The sequence below is a fragment of the Ranitomeya variabilis genome, chromosome 3 (genome assembly GCF_051348905.1).
Source record: "Ranitomeya variabilis isolate aRanVar5 chromosome 3, aRanVar5.hap1, whole genome shotgun sequence".
Taxonomy (NCBI): Eukaryota; Metazoa; Chordata; class Amphibia; order Anura; family Dendrobatidae; genus Ranitomeya; species Ranitomeya variabilis.
Window position 1 is genome coordinate 496,270,076 of NC_135234.1, and position 25,285 is coordinate 496,295,360.

General features: G+C 45.4%; 1 protein-coding gene across 2 annotated transcripts in view; it reads right to left on the bottom strand.

The window, feature by feature from the left end:
- Nucleotides 1-25,285, bottom strand: part of HHLA2 (HHLA2 member of B7 family) — a 184,197-nt gene that overhangs the window by 37,118 nt on the left and 121,794 nt on the right. For both annotated transcript variants that reach the window (XM_077296816.1, XM_077296817.1), the window contains exon 4: nt 10,111-10,419. In XM_077296816.1, coding sequence (XP_077152931.1) covers nt 10,111-10,419 — 309 coding nt within the window. The remainder of the gene's footprint in view (nt 1-10,110; nt 10,420-25,285) is intronic.

The window sequence follows — 25,285 nt, forward strand, 5'->3', positions numbered from 1 at the left end:
CGCATGTGGAAATGAGCCCTTAATGTGATTAATAAACAGTGACCCTGAGGCTAGAGATGTCTGCTGTTCTTGGAATGATCCTATGAGAAGTTTGTGGCTTCCAAAATAAGTTGTTAGTGCGTTCTAAGGCCCCCTACACACGTTCAGGAATTGATGCAGAAAATTCCTGTGAAAATCCGGACATTTCTGCCGGATTTCCGCATGAAAACCGCATGCGTTTTTTAGCGCGGTTTTTGCGCGGTTTTGACGTGGTTTTGACGCGGTTTTTCCCTGACATTTCCCAATGCATTAGACAGTGGGAAAACCGCGAAAAAAACGCAAAATTAATGAGCATGTTCATTATTTTTCCGCAATGCGTTTTTCATGCGGAAAAACACACATGATGTGCACAGAAATTGCGGATTTCATTAAAAATGATAGGATGCTTAATGTATGCAGATTATTTGCGGTTTTATAGCGTTTTTATAGCGCAAAAACGCTAAAAAAACGCAAATAATCTGCAACGTGTGCACATAGCCTAAGAGTTTTTTTGGGGGGGAAACTTGTGTTTAAAACTATGGCCCGAATGATCAAGACCAGCATTGTTCTTGATGAGGGAGTGTGGCGGAGTTGAAGGCATCTAATTAAAAGATGCATGCCTCTTAAAGGTGGTGTGCACCTCCAGACACCTCACAAGAAATCTTATACCAGTCACAGGTACACCACATCTTGTCAGGATGTCACCACACTGTTCTGTCTTCATTCTGCCCCAACTCTGCACATTTTTGGGAATCTGACCGAGACTGGCTTGAAAACACCAAAAGTCTTAAAAGTTTTGTTCACTTTAAAAGGGAACCTGTCATGTTCTATAATGCTATTAACCTAATGCAGGGTTAATTTGCAGGTTAATAGCGTTATCAAGGTTCCCAGCTGCTGTACTGAAAGCGGGGCATAGCACCCGTGAGGAAATGAACTTTATTTCTACCGAGATCCAATAACTAGTACAAATTCAAACCAGTATTATAGAGGTTGTGTATCCACTGAAACAGCCCAAAACCTATAAATTTGATGCACAACTGAGATTTTAGAAAATAGTTTTTATTTAATTATAAGGCATAACAAAGAAAAAGACTAAAGGGAAAAAACAAACAGGTGGAAAAAACGTGCAAGGGAGTACGGGATAAGTATATGCACCAATAAAGTATTAACAAACACCAATGATAAAATCCAGTGATATAGGGAGCATCTTATGGGGCCAGTGATATAGGGAGTATCTTATGGGGCCAGTAATATAGGGAGCATCTTATGGGGCCAGTGACATAGGGAGCATCTTATGGGGCCAGTGATATAGGGAGCATCTTATGGGGCCAGTAATATAGGGAGCATCTTATGGGGCCAGTGATGTATGGAGCATCCTATGGGGCCAGTAATATAGGGAGCATCTTATGGGGCCAGTGATATAGGAAGTGGAGCACCCCCACTACCACAGGGCCGAGGGGCACCCGGTACCGGGCCTCTGTGTCTCGGTTCTGGGGTTGTCACGGTGGCTAGGCCCGGTCCGTGACCCTGCTGAGGGGTGTCCAGTGGAAGTTGCCAATGTGCAGATGTTGTGGTGTGGTGTAGGTCGCGGTGAATAAAGAGGACACCAGGTTGCAGTCTCTTTACTGAAGGCTTCAGGATCCTCAGTCCGGAATACGGTCAACCGGGCTACCTGAGTCCGGCTGGTCCGATGGCACCTCCAGAGTTCCCTTTGCAGGTGGAAATCTGTGCCTACCTTCTAGCGCTTGTGTGTTGCAGTCCTTCCCTGCTGTGCTTACGGGATAGTCCTCACAACTGTTGTGTCTGTTTCTGAAGTTCCCTCACAACTCGATTATGATGTTCTTCTTCGTCCCCCCAGATGCTATGGCTAGGACGCACCCGTATGACGGGTAGGCTCGGAGGTCTTCCGGGACCCTAGAGTCGCCCCTCTCCAAATGTTGCCCCCTGTTGTCTGCTTAGGTGATGTTGGTTGAGACAGCCCGCCTATAACTGACTGTCCTGCCATAGGTTTGAAGTAAGGCCTGGAGCTCTATACTTTCTCGGCGTTTCCAGCCACCGGCTGCGCGCCTCAGTAGGATGTTGCCTCATCTTACAGCACGACTCCTACTGGTGTTTCTCCTTGTTGTGTTGATCTCGTTTCTCACTCAGCACTATAAACCTCGCTTCTTGTCCTTTCTTGGGGTACCGCCGCAATGACGTGCAGGCGCGGTCCCGTAACGTTCTTTCTGTTTGCTAGGCCTCTGTCAGGATCCCACCCCTGACAGGGACCCCACTGAATCTTCCCCTGCAACACCCTCTGCCACAGGATGTTGCCTGGTTCCAACCCAGTCAGCTTCTGTCTAACTTCCTATCTAACCCCCAGTTTTACCAGACTGTGAGGAGTGGCCTAATCATAGTACCCTTAGCTCCCCCTGGAGGCCAGAACGTGAAGTGTATTGGTGTCTGTGATACCTGGTCAGGTGAACTCCTTCAGTGCCATCAGACGTACCATAGCCCCCCTTAGTGGCGGAGCATCAGTACTGCAACGACCAGGACTCTGGGGCTCTGCACTCCCCCCCGGTTAAATCCAGTACTCCTGGACTGGGAAGAAAACAACAATACATGTTAGCAAAAAGACATACAATTTTTGGAAATGCAACAATAAGTAAATTTGAACAGAGCTTCCCTTTATGGGAGGTGAGGACACTTGAACGTTACAAACATGGTTAAATATTTTAAATAACATACTATAAATAACTTATCTTACCCAACCGGGTATTCTACTTAGTGCAATTTCTGAACAATAATTTAACATTGCCTTTAAGGACGTATGAGCTGAATCCACTAAAGACCTTCTTATAAAACGCTATAAGGCTAATCAACTTTTCTTCATTTTCCATCTTTACATCTGCAGGACCGCCTGTCTATCTGCCCCAGACCTACTGCCTCTCGCTCTGTTGCAGGACCGCCCCATTCCTCATCCGGGCCTACTGCCTTTCTGCTACTATACACAGTATAGAACTTATCAACCTTCTCTCAGTTTAGGATCGCTGAGCCATCTCTGTACGGCTCCTAGGAGGACTCACCAACTAACCCCATATGGGTTCACTTCCTGTCCTCATTCTCTAACACATTATTAAGCATTTCTTACAATTAACTAGCTAGCTACATATAACTTCGACATGTAAGCATCATTCAACTTTAAGTGCTATTGGTGAATGTCCCTTAAGAGGGGACCAAGTCTCTCGGAGGTAGTGCAACTTCTCAAGCTGCAAGTTCGTATTCAGCAAGGACTCCAGTGCTGTTTCCAAGAGCAGTTTCTTCGCAAAGAGTCCTTTTCTTTGTAAAACCAGTAGAGGGCACCTTTAAGAAGGTGCAACTATGTACAATAAGTTTGTAATCATGCAGTGTTCATTATCCAGCAGTTCTTTTCAACAATGATGAACGAGAAACAAAAACAAAAGCAAAAGTAGGGATCCCGGGTAAACTAAGGGATCCCTTTAAGAGTTAACCCTAGTCGGGTTTAAAGCAGCAAAAAGCAGGGAAACAAACAGTTAACTATTTACATATCCATGGCATCGAGGTTTACTCTCGCTCTGGCGGCCGTAGCTCCGCATAGACCTCGATCGGCAAGGTGATCGGCGAGATCGGGGCCTTTAAGAAGAGCTCCATACCCGTGGCCCGATCCCAGGGTGTAAGGCGCCGGAGTCTATAGGTCCCAGGGAGAGGGGGCACCGCGACAGGGCCTATCAGCAGGTCCTCTGCTGTCGAGGCAGGGTCGTTCTTCATACCTGCTTCAGATGCGGTCCCTCCAGTGCCGATCTGCTCCGTCTCCACTGGGATCTGGAACGCTGGTTGCAGGGCCTTGCGCTGCAGCGTTGTCATCTCCATTTGCAGCATCTCGCTTTCCGGCAGGGCCTTGCTTTCTGGCTTCGGAGCGCTGGAAGTTCTTTCCTGTTCCGGACCAGACGAGGCTGCCGACAGACGTCTGGTGAGGCTCCCGATGAAGGTCTTCTTCCACCCGGCCTCAGTGTTCAGCTGCGTCCACCGGAGTTGGTCGCTGAGCTCATCCACCCCGGCCTGCAGGAAGTCAGTATCAGCGGTGGAGGCCTGGTCACGGTGTCCCTCCGGGTAGCTGGGGGAGTCCTCTGCTCCGACCCCACGCTCCGGTTCCGAGCAGCTCGCCATAGCGTCCTCCACGTGGTTCGCTTCTTGTTCCTCGTCCTTTTCCCGCTCTCTCCTTCGTGGGCGGTTTCGCTTTCTTTGTCTCTGCCCACCATTGAGGATCAGGAGGTGGATCTTGGCTGCTGACGGACACGTCCTCAAGGGGCCGAAATATTTAGACTGGGCGGCCATTGTCTTTCGCGCTCTTCAGCTTGTTCACGCCCACTTCCACGCCCTTCTTCTTCTCCTGCACTCCTCGTGGCGCTGTAATGGCGGCGGTTTTGACGGGAATCGGCAATGCACAGTCTTCGCAATAAGTCACAGTTCAAGCACAATAAATCACAGTTCCAAGGCACATATGACCTGATTCTTCAGGCTTAAGTAGATCCTGTTCGTGACGCCAAGTTGGAGCGCCCCCACTACCGCAGGGCCGAGGGGCACCCGGTACCGGGCCTCTGTGTCTCGGTTCTGGGGTTGTCACGGTGGCTAGGCCCGGTCCGTGACCCTGCTGAGGGGCGTCCAGTGGAAGTTGCCAATGTGCAGATGTTGTGGGGAGGTGTAGGACGCGGTGAATAACGAGGACACCAGGTTGCAGTCTCTTTACCTCTTTACTGAAGGCTTCAGGATCCTCAGTCCGGAATACGGTCAACCGGGCTACCTGAGTCCGGCCGGTCCGATGGCACCTCCAGAGTTCCCTTTGCAGGTGGAAATCTGTGCCTACCTTCTAGCGCTTGTGTGTTGCAGTCCTTCCCTGCTGTGCTTACGGGATATTCCTCACAACTGTTGTGTCTGTTTCTGAAGTTCCCTCACAACTCCATTATGTTCTTCTTCGTCCCCCCAGATGCTATGGCTAGGACGCACCCGTATGACGGGTAGGCTCGGAGGTCTTCCGGGACCCTAGAGTCGCCCCTCTCCAAATGTTGCCCCCTGTGTCTGCTTAGGTGATGTTGGTTGAGACAGCCCGCCTATAACTGACTGTCCTGCCGTAGGTTTGAAGTAAGGCCTGGAGCTCTATACTTCCTCGGCGTTTCTGGCCACCGGCTGCGCGCCTCAGTAGGATGTTGCCTCGTCTTACAGCACGACTCCTACTGGTGTTTCTCCTTGTTGCGTTGATCTCGTTTCTCACTCAGCACAATAAACCTCGCTTCTTGTCCTTTCTTGGGGTACCACCGCAATGACGTGCAGGCGCGGTCCCGTAACGTTCTTTCTGTTCGCTAGGCCTCTGTCAGGATCCCACCCCTGACAGGGACCCCCCTGAATCTTCCCCTGCAACACCCTCTACCACAGGATGTTGCCTGGTTCCAACCCAGTCAGCTTCTGTCTAACTTCCTATCTAACCCCCAGTTTTACCAGACTGTGAGGAGTGGCCTAATCATAGTACCCTTAGCTCCCCCTGGAGGCCAGACCGTGAAGTGTATTGGTGTCTGTGATACCTGGTCAGGTGAACTCCTTCAGTGCCATCAGACGTACCATAGCCCCCCTTAGCGGCGGAGCATCAGTACTGCAACGACCAGGACTCTGGGGCGCTGCAGAAGCATCTTATGGGGCCAGTGATATAGGGAGCATCTTAAGGGGCCAGTGATATAGGGAGCATCTTATGGGGCCAGTGATATAGGGAGCATCTTATGGGGCCAGTGATATAGGGAGCATCCTATGGGGCCAGTGATATAGGGAGCATCTTATGGGGCCAGTGATATAGGGAGCATCCTATGGTGCCAGTGATATAGGGAGCATCTTATGGGGCCAGTGATATAGGGAGCATCTTATGGGGCCAGTGATATAGGGAGCATCTTATGGGGCCAATTGTATAGGGAGCATCTTATGGGACCAATTTAATAGGGAGCATCTTATGGGGCCAATTGTATAGGGAGCATCTTATGGGGCCAATTCAATAGGGAGCATCTTATGGGGCCAATTCTATAGGGAGCATCTTATGGGGCCAATTTAATATGGAGCATCTTATGGGGCCAATTCCATATGGAGCAGTATATGGGGCCAATTCCATATGGAGCAGTATATGGGGCCAATTCCATATGGAGCAGTATATGGGGCCAATTCCATATGGAGCAGTATATGGGGCCAATTCCATATGGAGCAGTATATGGGGCCAATTCCATATGGAGCAGTATATGGGGCCAATTCCATATGGAGCAGTATATGGGGCCAATTACATATGGAGCAGTATATGGGGCCAATAATACATGAAGCATCTTATGGGACTGTTAAAGGGTATTGACTTTTAAGATTGCTACTTCCAATAGGTGGCACTAGAGTTCAATTTGCATAACAATAATGTAAAATACATAAGGATAGAGTGAAAGCGAAAATCTACATGTTATTATTTGTGCCTTCTCTAGGTTTTTCTATGATTATCTGCATTGTGGCTCTCGACCAACTTTCATAGCGGAATGTGGCTCTCAAGGTAAGAAAGGTTGGGGACCCCTGACATACAGTATAAGGTGCCTGAATATAGTAATAAAGTGTGGAGCGCCCCCAGACGCAGGGCCGGGGGGTACTCGGTACCGGGCCTCTCTGTCTCGGTCCTGGGGTGGTCACAGTGGCTAGACCCGGTCCGTGACCCTGCTAAGGGGCGACCAATGAAAGATGAGATGATGATGCGTGGTGCAAGGTACGATGAATAACGAGGACACAGGGTTGCAGTCTCTTTACCTCTTTACTGAAGGCTTCAGGATCCGCAATCCAGAGCACTGCTAACAGGGCTGGCTGAGACCGGCCGGTCCGAAGGCACATCCAGAGTTTCCTTTGCAGGTGGAAATCAGTGCCTACCTTCTAGCGCCTTTGTGTTGTAGTACCTCCCTGCTGAGCACCACGGGATAGTCCTCACAACTGTTGTGTCTGTTTCTGATGTTCTTTCTCACAACTATCGTTTCTGTTCTGATGTTCTTCTCTGTCCCCCAGATGATATGGCTAGGACGCACCCGTATGACGGGTAGGCCTGGAGTTATTCTGAGACCCTAGAGACGCTCCTGATTGATTTAGGTGAGACAGCCAACCTATAATTAACTGTCCTGCCGCTGTTTGAAGTAATGCTTGGAGCCCAATACTTCCTCGGCGTTCCGGCCACCGGCTACGCGCCTCAGTAGGATGTTGCCACGATCTTAAGGCACGACTCCTATTGGTTCTATTCTCCTTTGTGCTGTGATCTCGTTTCTCACTTCTCCACAATAAACCTCGCTTGGTGTCCTTTCTTAGGATGCCACCGCAACGGGTGCAGGCGCGGCTCCGTAACGTTCTGTCCTTTTCGCTAGGCTGCTGTCAGGATCCCACCCCTGACAGAGACCCCCCTGAATCTTCCCCGCAACACCCTCTGCCACAGGATGTTGCCTGGGCAAAACCCAGTCAGCTTCTCTCTAACTTCCTATCCAACCCCCAGTTTTACCAGATTCTGAGGAGTGGCCTAATACATAGAACCCTTTGCTCCCCCTGGTGGCCAGAGTGTGAAGTGTAATGTGTGACTGTGATACCTGGTCAGGTGAACTCCTTTAGTGCCATCAGATGTACCATCACTCCCCTTAGTGGCGGAGCGTCAGTGCTGCAACGACTAGGACTCTGGGGCGCTGCAAGTGCATATGCAAGAAATAAGCAGCAGTATACTGGCCGACAGAGGGACCTCGCAGCAGCCGGCACCTGCCTGAGCTTTGACGAGGGGAATAGTGTGCAATGTCTGCAGCCATGCCTGCATGACTGAAAGCCGGTGGCTCTTGATAAAAATAAAGTTAATTTTCTCTCAAGTGCTGCCCTTTTAGTACAGCAGCTGGGTGCCTTATTAATGCTATTATGTGGCAGATTATGCTAATATCTGCAGGTTAATAGTAGTGTTGAGCGATACCTTCCGATATGCAAAGGTATCGGTATCGGATTGGATCGGCCGATATCCAAAAAATATCAGATATCGCCGATACCGATACCCGATACCAATGCATATCAATGGGACACAAAATATCGGAATGGTTCCCAGGGTCTGAAGGAGAGGAAACTCTCCTTCAGGCCCTGGGATACATATTCATGTATAAAATAAAGAATATAAAAAAAAATATTGATATACTCACCCCTCCGACGGCCCCGGCTCTCACCGGTCCAAGTGTCTGCCTCCGTTCCTAAGAATGCAGGGAGTGAAGGACCTGCGATGACGTCGCGGCTTGTGATTGGTCGCGTGACCGCTCATGTGACCGCTCACGCGACCAATCACAAGCCGCAACGTCATCGAAGGTCCTTCACTCCCTGCATTCTTAGGAACGGAGGCACCGCTAAGGTCCAGGGTCCGCCGGAGGAGTGAGTATATCAATATTTTTTATTTTTATTATTTATGTTTTACATGAATATGGATCCCAGGGCCTGAAGGAGAGTCTCCTCTCCTCCAGACCCTGGGAACCATACGCACCGCACACTTCCGATTCCGATTTCCGATATCACAAAAATATCGGAACTCGGTATCGGAATTCCGATACAGCAAATATCGGCCGATACCCGATATTTGCAGTATCGGAATGCTCAACACTAGTGTTGAGCATTCCGATACTGCAAGTATCGGGTATCGGCCGATACTTGCTGTATCGGAATTTCCGATACCGAGATCCGATATTTTTGTGATATCGGGTATCGGTATCGAAACAACATTAATTTAAAAATGTGTAAAAGAAAGAATTAAAATAAAAAATATCGCTATACTCACCTCTCCGACGCAGCCTGGACCTCAGCGAAGGAACCGGCAGCGTTGTTTGTTTAAAATTCGCGCTTTTACTTGGTTACGTGAATTCCCGGCTTGTGATTGGTCGGGGCGGCCATGTTGCCGGGACGCGGACCAATCACAGCAAGCCGTGACGAAATTACGTCACGGCTTGCTGTGATTGGTCCGCGTCCCGGCAACATGGCCGCCCTGACCAATCACAAGCCGGGAATTCACGTAACCAAGTAAAAGCGCGAATTTTAAACAAACAACGCTGCCGGTTCCCTCGCTGAGGTCCCGGCTGCGTCGGAGAGGTGAGTATAGCGATATTTTTTATTTTAATTCTTTCTTTTACACATTTATATGGTTCCCAGGGCCTGAAGGAGAGTTTCCTCTCCTTCAGACCCTGGGAACCATCAGGGATACCGTCCGATACATGAGTCCCATTGACTTGTATTGGTATCGGGTATCGGTATCGGATTGGATCCGATACTTTGCCGGTATCGGCCGATACTTTCCGATACCGATACTTTCAAGTATCGGACGGTATCGCTCAACACTACTCAACACTAGTTAATAGCATTATTGGACATGACAGGTTCCCTTTAATAAAACACTAATCCCTCAACACCAAATAAGTAGAATCAAAAAGTAAATGGAATAAACGACTAGTATTCACAATGCGGAGAACATATGCAAAATTAATTAAAGGGATCCTGGCACCTTATAAACCCTTCCCATCACCTTGTAAAGCATGTAAATGGGATTGTTGCAACCCGAGACTCCCATTGGGATGGCACCAAACCTAATGCTCATTAATAGTGATGAGCGAATATACTCGTTACTTGAGATTTCTAGAGCATGCTCTCGGGGGTCCTCCGAGTATTTTTTAGTGCTCAGAGATTTAGTTTTTCTTGCCGCAGCTGAATGATTTACATCTGTTAGCCAGCATAAGTACATGTGGGGATACCCTAGCAACCAGGCAACCCCCACATGTACGTGCTCGAGAAATCTCACGTAACGAGTATATTCGCTCATCACTACTAGACATTACAAAGTACAATTCTATTGATCACACATGTGCTATCTAAAGTCTGAGCGCTGTACACGTGGAAATCAGATAGCAGATGGACAGCACAAGCGCCAATGCGCGTAAATGTGGCAGTACACATGAATGTTTTTAAAAAAGCGCAGCATGGGGAACATTTTTTTTTGCAACATGAACTAATGTATATTTTCTGACATGGAATGGTTCTTCTTACCTATAACTTGCAAAATTGTGTTATTTTCCATATTTCCTGCCTTTGTCCCCACGTAACATTTATACATATTTTCATCATTTTTCCTCAAGTTTCTTATTTGTAGAGAGGCATTTCCTTTACTTATTTCATCCAGAAACAGCCATGTTCTGTTGGCATAGCTTTTGTCTTGGTCTTCCAGTTGGTCTGTAGTCCTAAAATATGAATGCACATTTTTGCTGTCTCTAGTGTTCCAATGAATGACCACATCCTCCCCAGGTTTAAAAGTACACGGCAAGATGACATTTCTGTTTTGTTCACCTAAAATCGCACCTGTTATATATGAAAAGGACACATTGTTAAAGAAAGACACAAGCAGTTTTTTTGCACATAAAACACAAAGTTCTAGTTGCGGAATTTGTTTCATATGATTACAGTTGCATCCATACATTATTATCTCTTACATTATGAGTTGCAGTGTGAAGTGACCACCATCGCTAATTTCTTGTGAACTACAGGATTACATTATCATTAGTGAAACTGACAGAATGTCTGTTTGTTGAATCCCCATATCTGTTGAGGCTGCAGCCGCAGGGACTCGAACATAATATATGAGCCTGACCACAAGCTCAGATAACACCTGAGCATGCTCGGATAAGACGTTATCCGAGCATGTTCACTCATCACCAATTATCATCTAGTATATCCATTTTGGCCACTCGTTATCCATTTCTCTCTATCCCCCCTCTACCCTTCTTATATCTCACTAGATGGTGGCCCAATTCCAACGCATCGGGTATTCTAGACTATGTGGACTGACAGAACTTGTTCAGTAAACGTGAGTGAACTATGTGGCACTGTGACTGACAGAACTTGTTAAGTAAACGTGAGTGAACTATGTGGCACTATGACTGACAGAACTTGTTCAGTAAACGTGACTGAACTACGTGGCACTGTGACTGACAGAACTTGTTCAGTAAACGTGAAAGAACTATGTGGCACTGTGACTGACAGAACTTGTTCAGTAAACGTGAGTGAACTACATGGCATTGTGACTGACAGAACTTGTTCAGTAAACGTGAGTGAACTATGTGGCACTGTGACTGACAGAACTTGTTCAGTAAATGTGAATGAACTATGTGGCACTGTGACTGACAGAACTTGTTCAGCAAACGTGAGTGAACTACGTGGCATTGTGACTGACAGAACTTGTTCAGTAAACGTGAGTGAACTATGTGGCACTGTGACTGACAAAACTTGCTCAGTAAACGTGACTGAACTACATCACACTGTGACTGACACACTGTGACTGCGCCTGTCACTGATTGGTCGTGAGCTGACCAATCAGCGATGCGGGATTTCCATTACAGACAAACAGACACTTAGACGATTATATACTGTATATAGACTAGATGGTGGCCCGATTCTAATGCATCGGGTATTCTAGAATATGTATGTAGTTTATTTATGAAGATGTAAGAATAATGCAATGAATACACAGGATTTTCCAGGTAAAATATATACATTATCAGTGAAGTGTTGTTTAAATCCCGCGTCAATATCACTGATTGGTCGTGGCCAATCAGCGCAGCGGGGTTTAAATCCCGCGCCAATATCACTGATTGGTCGCGGCCGGGCGCAACCAATCAGCGAAGCGTGGTTCAAATCCCACGCCAATTCGCGGCCGGACTGCGCCTGCACAGCCACATAGTATATTGCACAGCCAACGTAGTATATAGCACAGCCATGTAGTATATTGCACAGCCACATAGTATATTGCACAGCCACGTAGTATATAGCACAGCCACATAGCATATAACACAGCCACGTAGTATATTGCACAGCCACGTAGTATATTGCACAGCCACATAGTATATAACACAGCCCACATAGTATATAACACAGCCCACATAGTATATAATACAGCCCATGTAGTATATAACACAGCCCACGTAGTATATCGCACAGCCCACGTAGTATATAACACAGCCCACGTAGTATGTAGCACAGCCCAGGTAGTATATAGCACAGCCCACGCAGTATATAACACAGCCACGTAGTATATAGCATGTTGGCACCATATCCTTGTTAAAAAAAAAGAATTAAAATAAAAAATAGTTATATACTCACCTTCCGGCGGCCCCCGTATCTAGCCCAGGCGTTTAGCGATGCTCCCGCCAGATCTGTTCCCAGTGATGCTTTGCAGCAATAACCCGTGATGATGTAGCGGTCTCGCAGGGCATTACTGGGAACGCTAGCTGCCGGCAGCATCGCGAGCATCAGGATAGCTTCGGGGGACGCCGGAAGGTGAGAATAGCATGATTTTTTATTTTTTGTTATTTTTAACATTATATCTTTTTACTATTGATGCTGCATAGGCAGCATCAATAGTAAAAAGTGAAGCGGTGTTTAAATCCCGCCGGGCGCGACCAATCAGCGACGTGGGATTTCCGTTACAGACAGACAAACATATTGCATATTTCCCATAAGGGATGGGGGCAGTGTTCTGGATCACTGCGTTGAGAAACACGTGATGGTGTCTCCGCAGTGTTGGATGTTTTGGTCTCCCCGAGGTCATTCATCTGTTCCTTCACAGACAGACAAACAGACGGAAATGGACCTTAGAGGATTATATAGATTATGTCTCCCATAGAGCTGAAAATATAATTTCTGATTTATGTAAGGGCTCATATAGATGTAATAATTGGATCATGTTCCTCATTTTAAAAGACAACGGCCAATACTAATTTGCGTTTTTTTAAGCCACTTTTCTATTTGGTCTTGTGTTATTAACTGCTTTTTTTGGCTGCAAATTCATCAAAATGGTGCACGTGATTCACGAATTTAAACTTGTTTTGTGAATTCTGGCACCAAAAGTCACAATTTGGTGCGAAAAGAGGCAAAGTGTGCCAAAGCAGTAGCATACTTGGAAATACAAAAGACAGGAACTGGAGTGAAATTGAGAAATTTTGTGACATTTTAAAAAGTCGCAATTGATGAATCAGAGAAAAACATCTCAAATTGCTAACTCAGTCCACAAAGTGGAAAACATAAAAAAAAAGTGAGCACATCTAATATATAAAGCTGAATGTGTGTGTGTATGTGTGTGTATGTCTGGGATTGGCATCTGCACCGTCGCAGCTACAGCCACAACATTTTGCACAGTCACATGTCTGGACCCCGAGAGCGTCATAGGCTATGTTGTGAGGCGAAATTTTAACCCCGCGCATTCCAATTCACCAAACAATTTTGCCCCTATCTACATAATGGGGAAAAAGTGAAAGGAAAAGTGTTGGAGGCAAATTGACAGCTGCCAGATGTGAACAAGGGGGACTTAAAGAGTGAGAGCGATGGCGCCAAAGAGTGTATACCGTACAGTTGCTAAGGTGGGGTATGAACATACACATAAAATGCGTCACACACTACCACGTGCTTGAACACATATATCACCCTCAATACACATTTCACCACACATACACCAACCTCACCACACAAAAGTCGCCGCTCAAAACTCACCACGCGCAAAACTCGCCACATGCAAAACTAGGCTCACGCAAAACTCGCCACATGTACAAAACTCACCTCATGGAAAACTCGCCACACGCAAAACTTGCACATGCGGAAAAATTGCCACATGCAGAAAAGTTGCAACACATGCAAAAGTTGCCTCACACAAAACTTGCACATACTCAAAATGCACCACACATAAAGCTCGCTACGCGCAAAACTCGCCATGCGCAAAACTTGCTGCACACAACTTGCTACACTAACCTGTCACATGCAACTAGACACGCAAAAAGTTGCTACACGCATGTCGCCACACAAAACTCATCTCACAAAAGTCGCTACATGCATGTCGCCACACGTGTCATGATTCTCAATGGCGAGAGAACATAGCCCAGCATATATGAGAACTAGCTCTTGGAAGATGGAAACTATACTGACCATGAACTAAACCTGCCGCACAACTAGAAGTGGCCGGGTAGCATGCCTACGTTTTTTTTATCCCTAGATGCCCAGCGCCAGCCGGAGAACTACCTAATCCTAGCAGAGGAAAAGACAGTCCTGGCTCACCTCTAGAGAAATTTTCCCAAAAGGCAGACAGAGGCCCCCACATATATTGGCGGTGATTTTAGATGAAATGACAAACGTAGTATGAAAATAGGTTTAGCAAAATCGAGGTCCGCTTACTAGATAGCATGAAGACAGAAAGGGCACTTTCATGGTCAGCAGAAAACCCTATAAAAACACCATCCAGAAATTACTTTAAGACTCTAGCATTAACTCATAACACCAGAGTGGCAATTTCCGCTCACAAGAGCTTTCCAGACACAGTAACGAAACAGCAGCTGTGAACAGGAACAAAATGCAAAAACACACAAGGACAAAAGTCCAACTTAGCTGGGAGTTGTCTAGTAGCAGGAACATGCACAGAAAGGCTACTGATTACATTGTTGACCGGCATGAAACTGACAGAGGAGCAAGGTTATATAGCGACTCCCACATCCTGATAGGAGCAGGTGAACAGAGGGGATGATGCACACAAGTTAAATTCCACAAGTGGCCACCGGGGGAGCCCAGAATCCAATTTCACAACAGTACCCCCCCCTCAAGGAGGGGGCACCGAACCCTCACCAGAACCACCAGGGCGATCAGGATGAGCCCTATGAAAGGCACGGACAAGATCGGAGGCATGAACATCAGAGGCAGTGACCCAAGAATTATCCTCCTGACCGTATCCCTTCCATTTGACCAGATACTGGAGTTTCCGTCTGGAAACACGAGAGTCCAAGATCTTTTCCACAACGTACTCCAACTCACCCTCAACCAACACCGGAGCAGGAGGCTCAACGGAAGGCACAGCTGGTACCTCATACCTGCGCAACAATGACCGATGAAAAACATTATGAATCGAAAAGGATGCAGGGAGGTCCAAACGGAAGGACACAGGGTTAAGAATCTCCAATATCTTGTACGGGCCGATGAACCGAGGCTTAAACTTAGGAGAAGAGACCCTCATAGGGACAAAATGAGAAGACAACCACACCAAGTCCCCAACACAAAGCCGAGGACCAACACGACGACGGCGGTTGGCAAAAAGCTGAGTCTTCTCCTGGGACAACTTCAAATTGTCCACCACCTGCCCCCAAATCTGATGCAACCTCTCCACCACAGCATCCACTCCAGGACAATCCGAAGATTCCACTTGACCGGAGGAAAATCGAGGATGAAACCCCGAATTACAGAAAAACGGGGACACCAAGGTGGCAGAGCTGGCCCGATTATTGAGGGCGAACTCCGCCAAAGGCAAAAAAGCAACCCAATTATCCTGATCCGCAGACACAAAACACCTCAAATATGTCTCCAAGGTCTGATTAGTCCGCTCGGTCTGACCATTAGTCTGAGGATGGAAAGCAGACGAAAAAGACAAATCTATGCCCATCCTAGCACAGAATGCCCGCCAAAATCTAGACACGAATTGGGTCCCTCTGTCAGAAACGATATTCTCCGGAATACCATGTAAACGAACAACATTTTGAAAAAACAGAGGAACCAACTCGGAAGAAGAAGGCAACTTAGGCAAGGGAACCAGATGGACCATCTTAGAGAAACGGTCACACACCACCCAGATGACAGACATCTTCTGAGAAACAGGCAGATCCGAAATAAAATCCATCGAGATGTGCGTCCAAGGCCTCTTCGGGATAGGCAAGGGTAACAACAATCCACTAGCCCGAGAACAACAAGGCTTGGCCCGAGCACAAACGTCACAAGACTGCACAAAGCCTCGCACATCTCGTGACAGGGAAGGCCACCAGAAGGACCTTGCCACCAAATCCCTGGTACCAAAGATTCCAGGATGACCTGCCAACGCAGAAGAATGAACCTCAGAGATGACTCTACTGGTCCAATCATCAGGAACAAACAGTCTACCAGGTGGGCAACGATCAGGTCTATCCGCCTGAAACTCCTGCAAGGCCCGCCGCAGGTCTGGAGAAACGGCAGACAATATCACTCCATCTTTAAGGATACCTGTGGGCTCAGAATTACCAGGGGAGTCAGGCTCAAAACTCCTAGAAAGGGCATCCGCCTTAACATTCTTAGAACCCGGTAGGTAAGACACCACAAAATTAAACCGAGAGAAAAACAACGACCAGCGCGCTTGTCTAGGATTCAGGCGCCTGGCAGACTCAAGGTAAATTAAATTTTTGTGGTCAGTCAATACCACCACCTGATGTCTGGCCCCCTCAAGCCAGTGACGCCACTCCTCAAAAGCCCACTTCATGGCCAAAAGCTCCCGATTCCCAATATCATAATTCCGCTCGGCGGGCGAAAATTTACGGGAAAAAAAAGCACAAGGTCTCATCACGGAGCAGTCGGAACTTCTCTGCGACAACACCGCCCCAGCTCCGATTTCAGAAGCGTCGACCTCAACCTGAAAAGGAAGAGCAACATCAGGCTGACGCAACACTGGGGCGGAAGAAAAGCGGCGCTTGAGCTCCCGAAAGGCCTCCACAGCATCAGGGGACCAATCAGCAACATCAGCACCCTTCTTAGTCAAATCAGTCAATGGTTTTACAACATCAGAAAAACCAGCAATAAATCGACGATAAAAGTTAGCAAAGCCCAAAAATTTCTGAAGACTCTTAAGAGAAGAGGGTTGCGTCCAATCACCAATAGCCTGAACCTTGACAGGATCCATCTCGATGGAAGAGGGGGAAAAAATAGATCCCAAGAAGGAAATCTTCTGAACCCCAAAAACACACTTAGAACCCTTCACACACAAGGAATTAGACCGCAAAACCTGAAAAACCCTCCTGACCTGCTGGACATGAGAGTCCCAGTCATCCGAAAAAATCAGAATATCATCCAGATACACAATCATAAATTTATCCAAATAATCGCGGAAAATGTCATGCATAAAGGACTGGAAGACTGAAGGGGCATTTGAAAGACCAAAAGGCATCACCAAATACTCAAAATGGCCCTCGGGCGTATTAAATGCGGTTTTCCACTCATCCCCCTGCTTGATTCGCACCAAATTATACGCCCCACGGAGATCAATCTTAGAGAACCACTTGGCCCCCTTTATACGAGCAAACAAATCAGTAAGCAGTGGTAACGGATATTGATATTTAACCGTGATTTTATTCAAAAGTCGATAATCAATACACGGCCTCAAAGAGCCGTCTTTCTTAGACACAAAGAAAAAAACGGCTCCTAAGGGAGATGACGAAGGACGAATATGTCCCTTTTCCAAGGACTCCTTTATATATTCTCGCATAGCAGCGTGTTCAGGCACAGACAGATTAAATAAACGACCCTTAGGGTATTTACTACCCGGGATCAAGTCTATGGCACAATCGCACTCCCGGTGCGGAGGTAGTGAACCAACCTTGGGTTCTTCAAAAACGTCACGAAAGTCAGACAAGAATTCAGGAATCTCAGAGGGAATAGATGATGAAATGGAAACCAAAGGTACGTCCCCATGAGTTCCTTTACATCCCCAGCTTAACACAGACATAGCTCTCCAGTCGAGGACTGGGTTATGAGATTGCAGCCATGGCAATCCCAGCACCAAAACATCATGTAGATTATACAGCACCAGAAAGCGAATAACCTCCTGGTGATCCGGATTAACACGCATAGTCACTTGTGTCCAGTATTGTGGTTTATTACTAGCCAATGGGGTGGAGTCAATCCCTTTCAGAGGTATCGGAGCCTCCAATGGCTCCAAATCATACCCACAGAGTTTGGCAAAGGACCAATCCATAAGACTCAAAGCAGCGCCAGAGTCGACATAGGCGTCCGCGGTAATAGATGACAAAGAACAAATCAGGGTCACAGATAGAATAAACTTAGACTGTAAAGTGCTAATTGAAACAGACTTGTCAGGCTTCTTAGTACGCTTAAAGCATGCTGATATAACATGAGTTGAATCACCACAATAGAAGCACAACCCATTTTTTCGTCTAAAATTCTGCCGCTCGCTTCTGGACAGAATTCTATCACATTGCATATTTTCTGGCGTTTTCTCAGTAGACACCGCCAAATGGTGCACAGGTTTGCGCTCCCGCAGACGCCTATCGATCTGAATAGCCATCGTCATGGACTCATTCAGACTCGCAGGCACAGGGAACCCCACCATAACATCCTTAATGGCATCAGAGAGACCTTCTCTGAAAATCGCCGCCAGGGCGCACTCATTCCACTGAGTAAGCACAGACCATTTGCGGAATTTTTGGCAGTATATTTCAGCTTCATCTTGCCCCTGAGACAAGGACATCAAGGCCTTTTCCGCCTGAAGCTCTAAATGAGGTTCCTCTTAAAGCAACCCCAAGGCCAGAAAAAACGCATCCACATTGAGCAACGCAGGATCCCCTGGTGCCAATGCAAAAGCCCAGTCTTGAGGGTCGCCCCGGAGCAAGGAAATTACAATCCTGACCTGCTGTGCAGGGTCTCCGGCAGAGCGAGACTTCAGGGACAAAAACAATTTGCAATTATTTTTAAAATTTTGAAAGTGAGATCTATTCCCCGAGAAGAATTCAGGCAAAGGAATTCTAGGCTCAGACATAGGTGCATGAACAACAAAATCTTGCAAATTTTGTACCTTTGTGGCGAGATTATTCAAACCTGTAGCTACACTCTGAAGATCCATTTGAAACAGGTGAACACAGAGCCATTCAAGGATTAGAAGGAGAGGAAGAGAGGAAGGCTGCAGTATAGGCAGACTAGCAAGAGATTCAATTAAGAGCACACTCAGAACTAGAGGGAAAAAAAAAAAAATTGTAACAGACTTCTTTTTTCTCTCCTTTCTCAGCCAGTAATTTAACCCTTTTTTGGGCCGGTCAAACTGTCATGATTCTCAATGGCGAGAGAACATAGCCCAGCATATATGAGAACTAGCTCTTGGAAGATGGAAACTATACTGACCATGAACTAAACCTGCCGCACAACTAGAAGTGGCCGGGTAGCATGCCTACGTTTTTTTTATCCCTAGATGCCCAGCGCCAGCCGGAGAACTACCTAATCCTAGCAGAGGAAAAGACAGTCCTGGCTCACCTCTAGAGAAATTTTCCCAAAAGGCAGACAGAGGCCCCCACATATATTGGCGGTGATTTTAGATGAAATGACAAACGTAGTATGAAAATAGGTTTAGCAAAATCGAGGTCCGCTTACTAGATAGCATGAAGACAGAAAGGGCACTTTCATGGTCAGCAGAAAACCCTATAAAAACACCATCCAGAAATTACTTTAAGACTCTAGCATTAACTCATAACACCAGAGTGGCAATTTCCGCTCACAAGAGCTTTCCAGACACAGTAACGAAACAGCAGCTGTGAACAGGAACAAAATGCAAAAACACACAAGGACAAAAGTCCAACTTAGCTGGGAGTTGTCTAGTAGCAGGAACATGCACAGAAAGGCTACTGATTACATTGTTGACCGGCATGAAACTGACAGAGGAGCAAGGTTATATAGCGACTCCCACATCCTGATAGGAGCAGGTGAACAGAGGGGATGATGCACACAAGTTAAATTCCACAAGTGGCCACCGGGGGAGCCCAGAATCCAATTTCACAACACACACGCAACTCAACACACACTACTTGACACATGAAACTTGCCCTAAAAGACACACAAGTCTGGTATTATCCTTCAAAAATAAAAATCTGATTAATAAGCAGACAAACTACAAGAGCAACAAATGTACCATATAGGAGATACGGCAGCTGTCAGTCTGTCAGTCACATGACCTGTCTATTATGTGTATGTGTGAGCTAATATATACTGCCGGGGGGGTGCTTCCTGTTGGCTGGGGATTTATCAGGCTGCCAATTTAGCTTACAAATACTGAGGTAAAAATACTGACCAAATAACGTGTGAATGCGGTCTAATACAGGAGGAGATGACATACAGATATATACTATATATAGGGGAGGTGACACACAGATATATTCTATATACAGGAGAGATGACACACAGGTATATACTATATACAGGAGAGATGACACACAGGTATATACTATATACAGGAGGAGATGACACACAGGTATATACTATATACAGGAGGAGATGACACACACATATATACTATATACAGGAGGAGATGACACACTGGTATATACTATATACAGGGGAGATGACATACAGGTACATACTATATACAGGGAGATGACACACAGGTATATACTATATACAGGGGGGATGACACAGGTATATACTATATACAGGAGGAGATGACACACAGGTATATACTATATACAGGAGGAGATGACACACAGGTATATACTATATACAGGGGAGATGACACACGCATATATACTATATACAGGGGAGATGACATACAGGTATATACTATATACAGGAGATGACACACACATATATACTGTATACAGGGGAGATGACACATTGGTTTATACTATATACAGGAGGAGATGACACACTGGTATATACTATATACAGGGGAGATGACATACAGGTACATACTATATACAGGGAGATGACACACAGGTATATACTATATACAGGGGAGATGACACAGGTATATACTATATACAGGAGGAGATGACACACAGGTATATACTATATACAGGAGGAGATGACACACAGGTATATACTATATACAGGGGAGATGACACACGCATATATACTATATACAGGGGAGATGACATACAGGTATATACTATATACAGGAGATGACACACACATATATACTGTATACAGGGGAGATGACACATTGGTTTATACTATATACAGGAGGAGATGACACACTGGTATATACTATATACAGGGGAGATGACATACAGGTACATACTATATACAGGGGAGATGACACACAGGTATATACTATATACAGGGGAGATGACACACAGGTATATACTATATACAGGGGAGATGACACACAGGTATATACTATATACAGGAGGGGATGAAATACAGGTACATACTATATACAGGGGAGATGACACACAGATATATACTATATACAGGAGGAGATGACACACAGATATATACTATATACAGGAGCAGATGACACACAGGTATATACTATATACAGGAGGAGATGACTTACAGGTATATACTATATACAGGAGGAGATGACACACAGGTATATACTATATACAGGAGGAGATGACACACAGGTATATACTATATACAGGAGCAGATGACACGCAGGTATATACTATATACAGGAGGAGATGACACACGTATATACTATATACAGGAGATGATATACAGGTATATACTATATAAAAGAGGAGATGACACATAGGAATATAGAGGAAGAGATGACATACAGCATGTATATACTATATACAGGGGAGATGACATACAGGTATATACTATATACAGGAGATGACATACAGGTATATACTATATATAGGAGGAGATGACATACAGGTATATACTATATACAGGAGGAGATGACACATAGGTATATACAATACTGGAGGAGATGACATACAGCAGGTATATACTATTTACAGGGGAGATGACATACAGGTATATACTATATACAGGAGATGACATACAGGTGTATACTATATATAAGGGAGATTACAAACATGTATATACTGAGGGGAAAATGAGAGGTGTGAGGTGAAAATGAGGGGTGTGAGGTCAAAATGAAAAGATGTGAGTGCAAAATGAGAGGAGTGAGGAAAAATAGTGGAGTGATCGGAAAATGACAGATGTGAGTTCGAAATGACAAGTGTTAGGGGGAATGAGAGGAGTGAGGGGGAAAATAAAAGGAGTGAGGGTGAAAATTAGAGGTGTAAGGGAGAAAATTAGAGATGTGAGGGGGAAAATGAGAGGCGTGATGGGAAAATAAGAGAAGTGAGGTGCTATGACTAACCACAGATATTTACTATGCCCAGGCAACGCCAGGCTTTTCAGCTAGTATAAAATAGACTTCAATAAAGGCGCAAAGAGAAAAATGAATTGGGTGCTACTCACAAAACAGGCACAAAACACATAACACTAGACAAAAAACAGACATAAAGACAATGATAAATAGGTGACAAGGTCTAAATATTTCTGACTCGTTTGTTTGATATAGTTCTACTTTTCTAGTAGATTTAGCGCACATTTTTTCACTTTTACAATGGGTATTAAAGGGAACCTCTCATGTACCCATACCCTCCAACCCAGCGACATTCACCTATGTGTATAACATAATTCAGTTAAATAAATGCTTTAAAAAAACATTTATAATTACCCCGTTTCATATGCTAATGAGGGCTTTGACTAGTCGATGGGCATTAGTTGCCCCAGACTAGTCAGCCCTCTTTTCATGTTATCATGCCCCTGTGGAGTGATAACATAGTTTGCTCAAGCTGCGTCATCATCACCATATCATGCAAATCTAGCCCATGTACATTGCTTATTTTGGCAGCATCAATGCATTTCTGAAGCCCGGTGTACGCTTCCCGACTTCAGAGTGGCATTACACATGACCAAAAGTTCAGAAGATGGTCAGCTCATGCAATTTATATTGTCACTAGACTGTGGCCCGATTCTAACGCATCGGGTATTCTAGCATATGCATGTCCCCGTAGTATATGGACAATGATGATTCCAGAATTCGCGGCAGACTGTGCCCGTCGCTGATTGGTCGAGGCAACCTTTATGACATCATCGTCACCATGGCAACCATTATGACATCTACGTCGATACTGTGCCCGTCGCTGATTGGTCGAGGCCTGGCGGCCTCGACCAATCAGAGACGCGGGAATTCCATTATGACATCATCGTCGACATGCTGTGCCCGTCTCTGATTGGTCGAGGCCTGGCGGCCTCGACCAATCAGAGACGCGGGATTTCCAGGACAGACAGACAGACAGACAGAAAGACATTCTAATGCATCGGGTATTCTAGAATATGCATGTCCCCGTAGTATGTGATTCGCGGCAGACTGTGCCCGTCGCTGATTGGTCGAGGCAACCTTTATGACATCATCGTCGCCATGGCAACCATTATGACATCATCGTCGCCATGCTGTGCCCATCTCTGATTGGTCGAGGCCGCCCGACAAACCGTCGACCACTCCATATAAGGTATGGTCTACAAACCGCCGACCACTCCATATAAGGTATGGTCTACAAACCGCCGACCACTCCATATAAGGTATGGTCTACAAACCGCCGACCACTCCATATAAGGTATGGTCTACAAACCGCCGACCACTCCATATAAGGTATCCTGTTTGTAGACCATACCTTATATGGAGTGATTTCCAGGACAGACAGACAGACAGACAGACAGACAGACAGAAAGACAGACAGACAGACAGACAGACAGACAGACAGACAGACAGACAGACGGAAAAACCCTTAGACAATTATATATATAGATGCCCACAGAGGCATGATAACATGGAAAGAGGGGTGGCTAGTCTGTGGAAACTAACGCCCCATCGACTAGTCAAAGCCCTCATTAGCATAGGAAAAGCAAAGGTTATAAATGCTGTTTTTAAAGCATTTAACTGAATTCTCATATACAGGGCTGGTTAGGCAGGAATCATACATAGGTGAATGCTGCTGGGTTGGAGGGCATGGGGGACCTGATAGGTTCCCTTTAAGACAAAAAGTGCTGTATAATTTATTGATCAATTTATCTTGTGCACTGCAGTACCGCATATGTGGTCGTATAGTACTGTTATAGAACGTTTATAAAAATCTCATGTACTTTTAGGTCAAATTTATTCAGATATATGGAAAATTCTGAAAGGTTCACAATCTTTCAAGCACCATTTTATATGAATGGACAGTACAGCAAAGGCTTTAAAATGGCCTCTTTAAACCTAGACCTATAATCATGACAAGGTGCATCCTCAATGTCTAAAGGAAAGAAGGTTTAAAGAGGACCTATCACTTGGTCAAAAAATTGAGTTAAAGGGGTTGTCCCACAAACGGAAGGTCCTTTTAATCAATAGATCTTGGAATTATAATAACTTCCACAATTGGATGTGTTTAAATAAAATGTTCCTGTGCTGAGATAATCTTATAAATGTGCCCCTGATGTGTACTGTGTAGTAGTTGTGTCTGACCGTACATTGACATAATCTGAACACACCACATCTCCTGGGCAGGGGAGGAAGCAAAAGAGTATACAGACATTATAGCAGGGGATCACAGCTGATTCTTTTTGCAAGGTAAAACATTTCACTGCATGTTTTTAAACTAAGTTTTATTTCAAAGAAAGACTCATCTGTGATTCCCTGCTGTAATATCTGTATAGTCTTTTGCTTCTCCCCCCTGCCCAGGAGATGTGGTATAATCAGACCATGTCCCTGTATGGAGAGACACAGCTATTACACAGTACACAGCAGGGGCACATATAAAAGATTATCTCAGCACAGGAACATTTTTTTAAAACACATCCAATTGTGGACGTTACTATTTCAAGATCTGTTGCATAAAATTAACTTTTGTTCAAGAGAAAACCCCTTTAAATTGTATCCCCCAAGCTCCTCTGATTCTATCTCGCTTTTCCTTTTTATGCTGCATCACTCCATTGCAGAGATATTCACATTTGTTTCTTCTGGAGCACGCTATGTGAAATCTCTGCTTGCAGTACAAATTAGTGTTTCTTCACAGACTTTTCTGGGGGCATGTGCTTTTTACTCCTCCCTCCCAGACACTGCCAAACAGAGCAGTCTCAGGCCACGTTCCCACAAAGCGCTTTGGTTAGTTTTTGATGATTCAGAAGTTCTGCACCATTTCTGCACCCATTAAGTAAAATAGGTTACTTGCATTTTTTTGAAAATATGCAGTATAAAAAATAGACCAAAAAGTTATTATGGGAACATAGCCTCAAACGCTGTTCACCTATGACTGGCAATATCTGAAAAGAAAACTGTGAAGAACCGCCCATTTGAACTGCAATCAGAGATTTCACATACAGCGAAGAAACAAATGTGAATGGAGTGACAGTGTAAAAACTGAAAAGAACAGTAGAATCAGGAGCTTAGAGATTTTTATGATGTATTTAGCTTTTTAATATTTCATTTTTTTGAGCAAGCAGATTTTTATCCATCCTTTTTATCCATCACTACAAATAGTAATTCTATACTGTAAGAGCAATGAGACTAAGTAACTTCTCATTTTGTGAGTCTATTCCAGGGGTGCACAACTCCAGTTTTCTTAGTATTGCACAGCAACTTTTGCAGGACTAGTTGATGCTTTCGTACCAT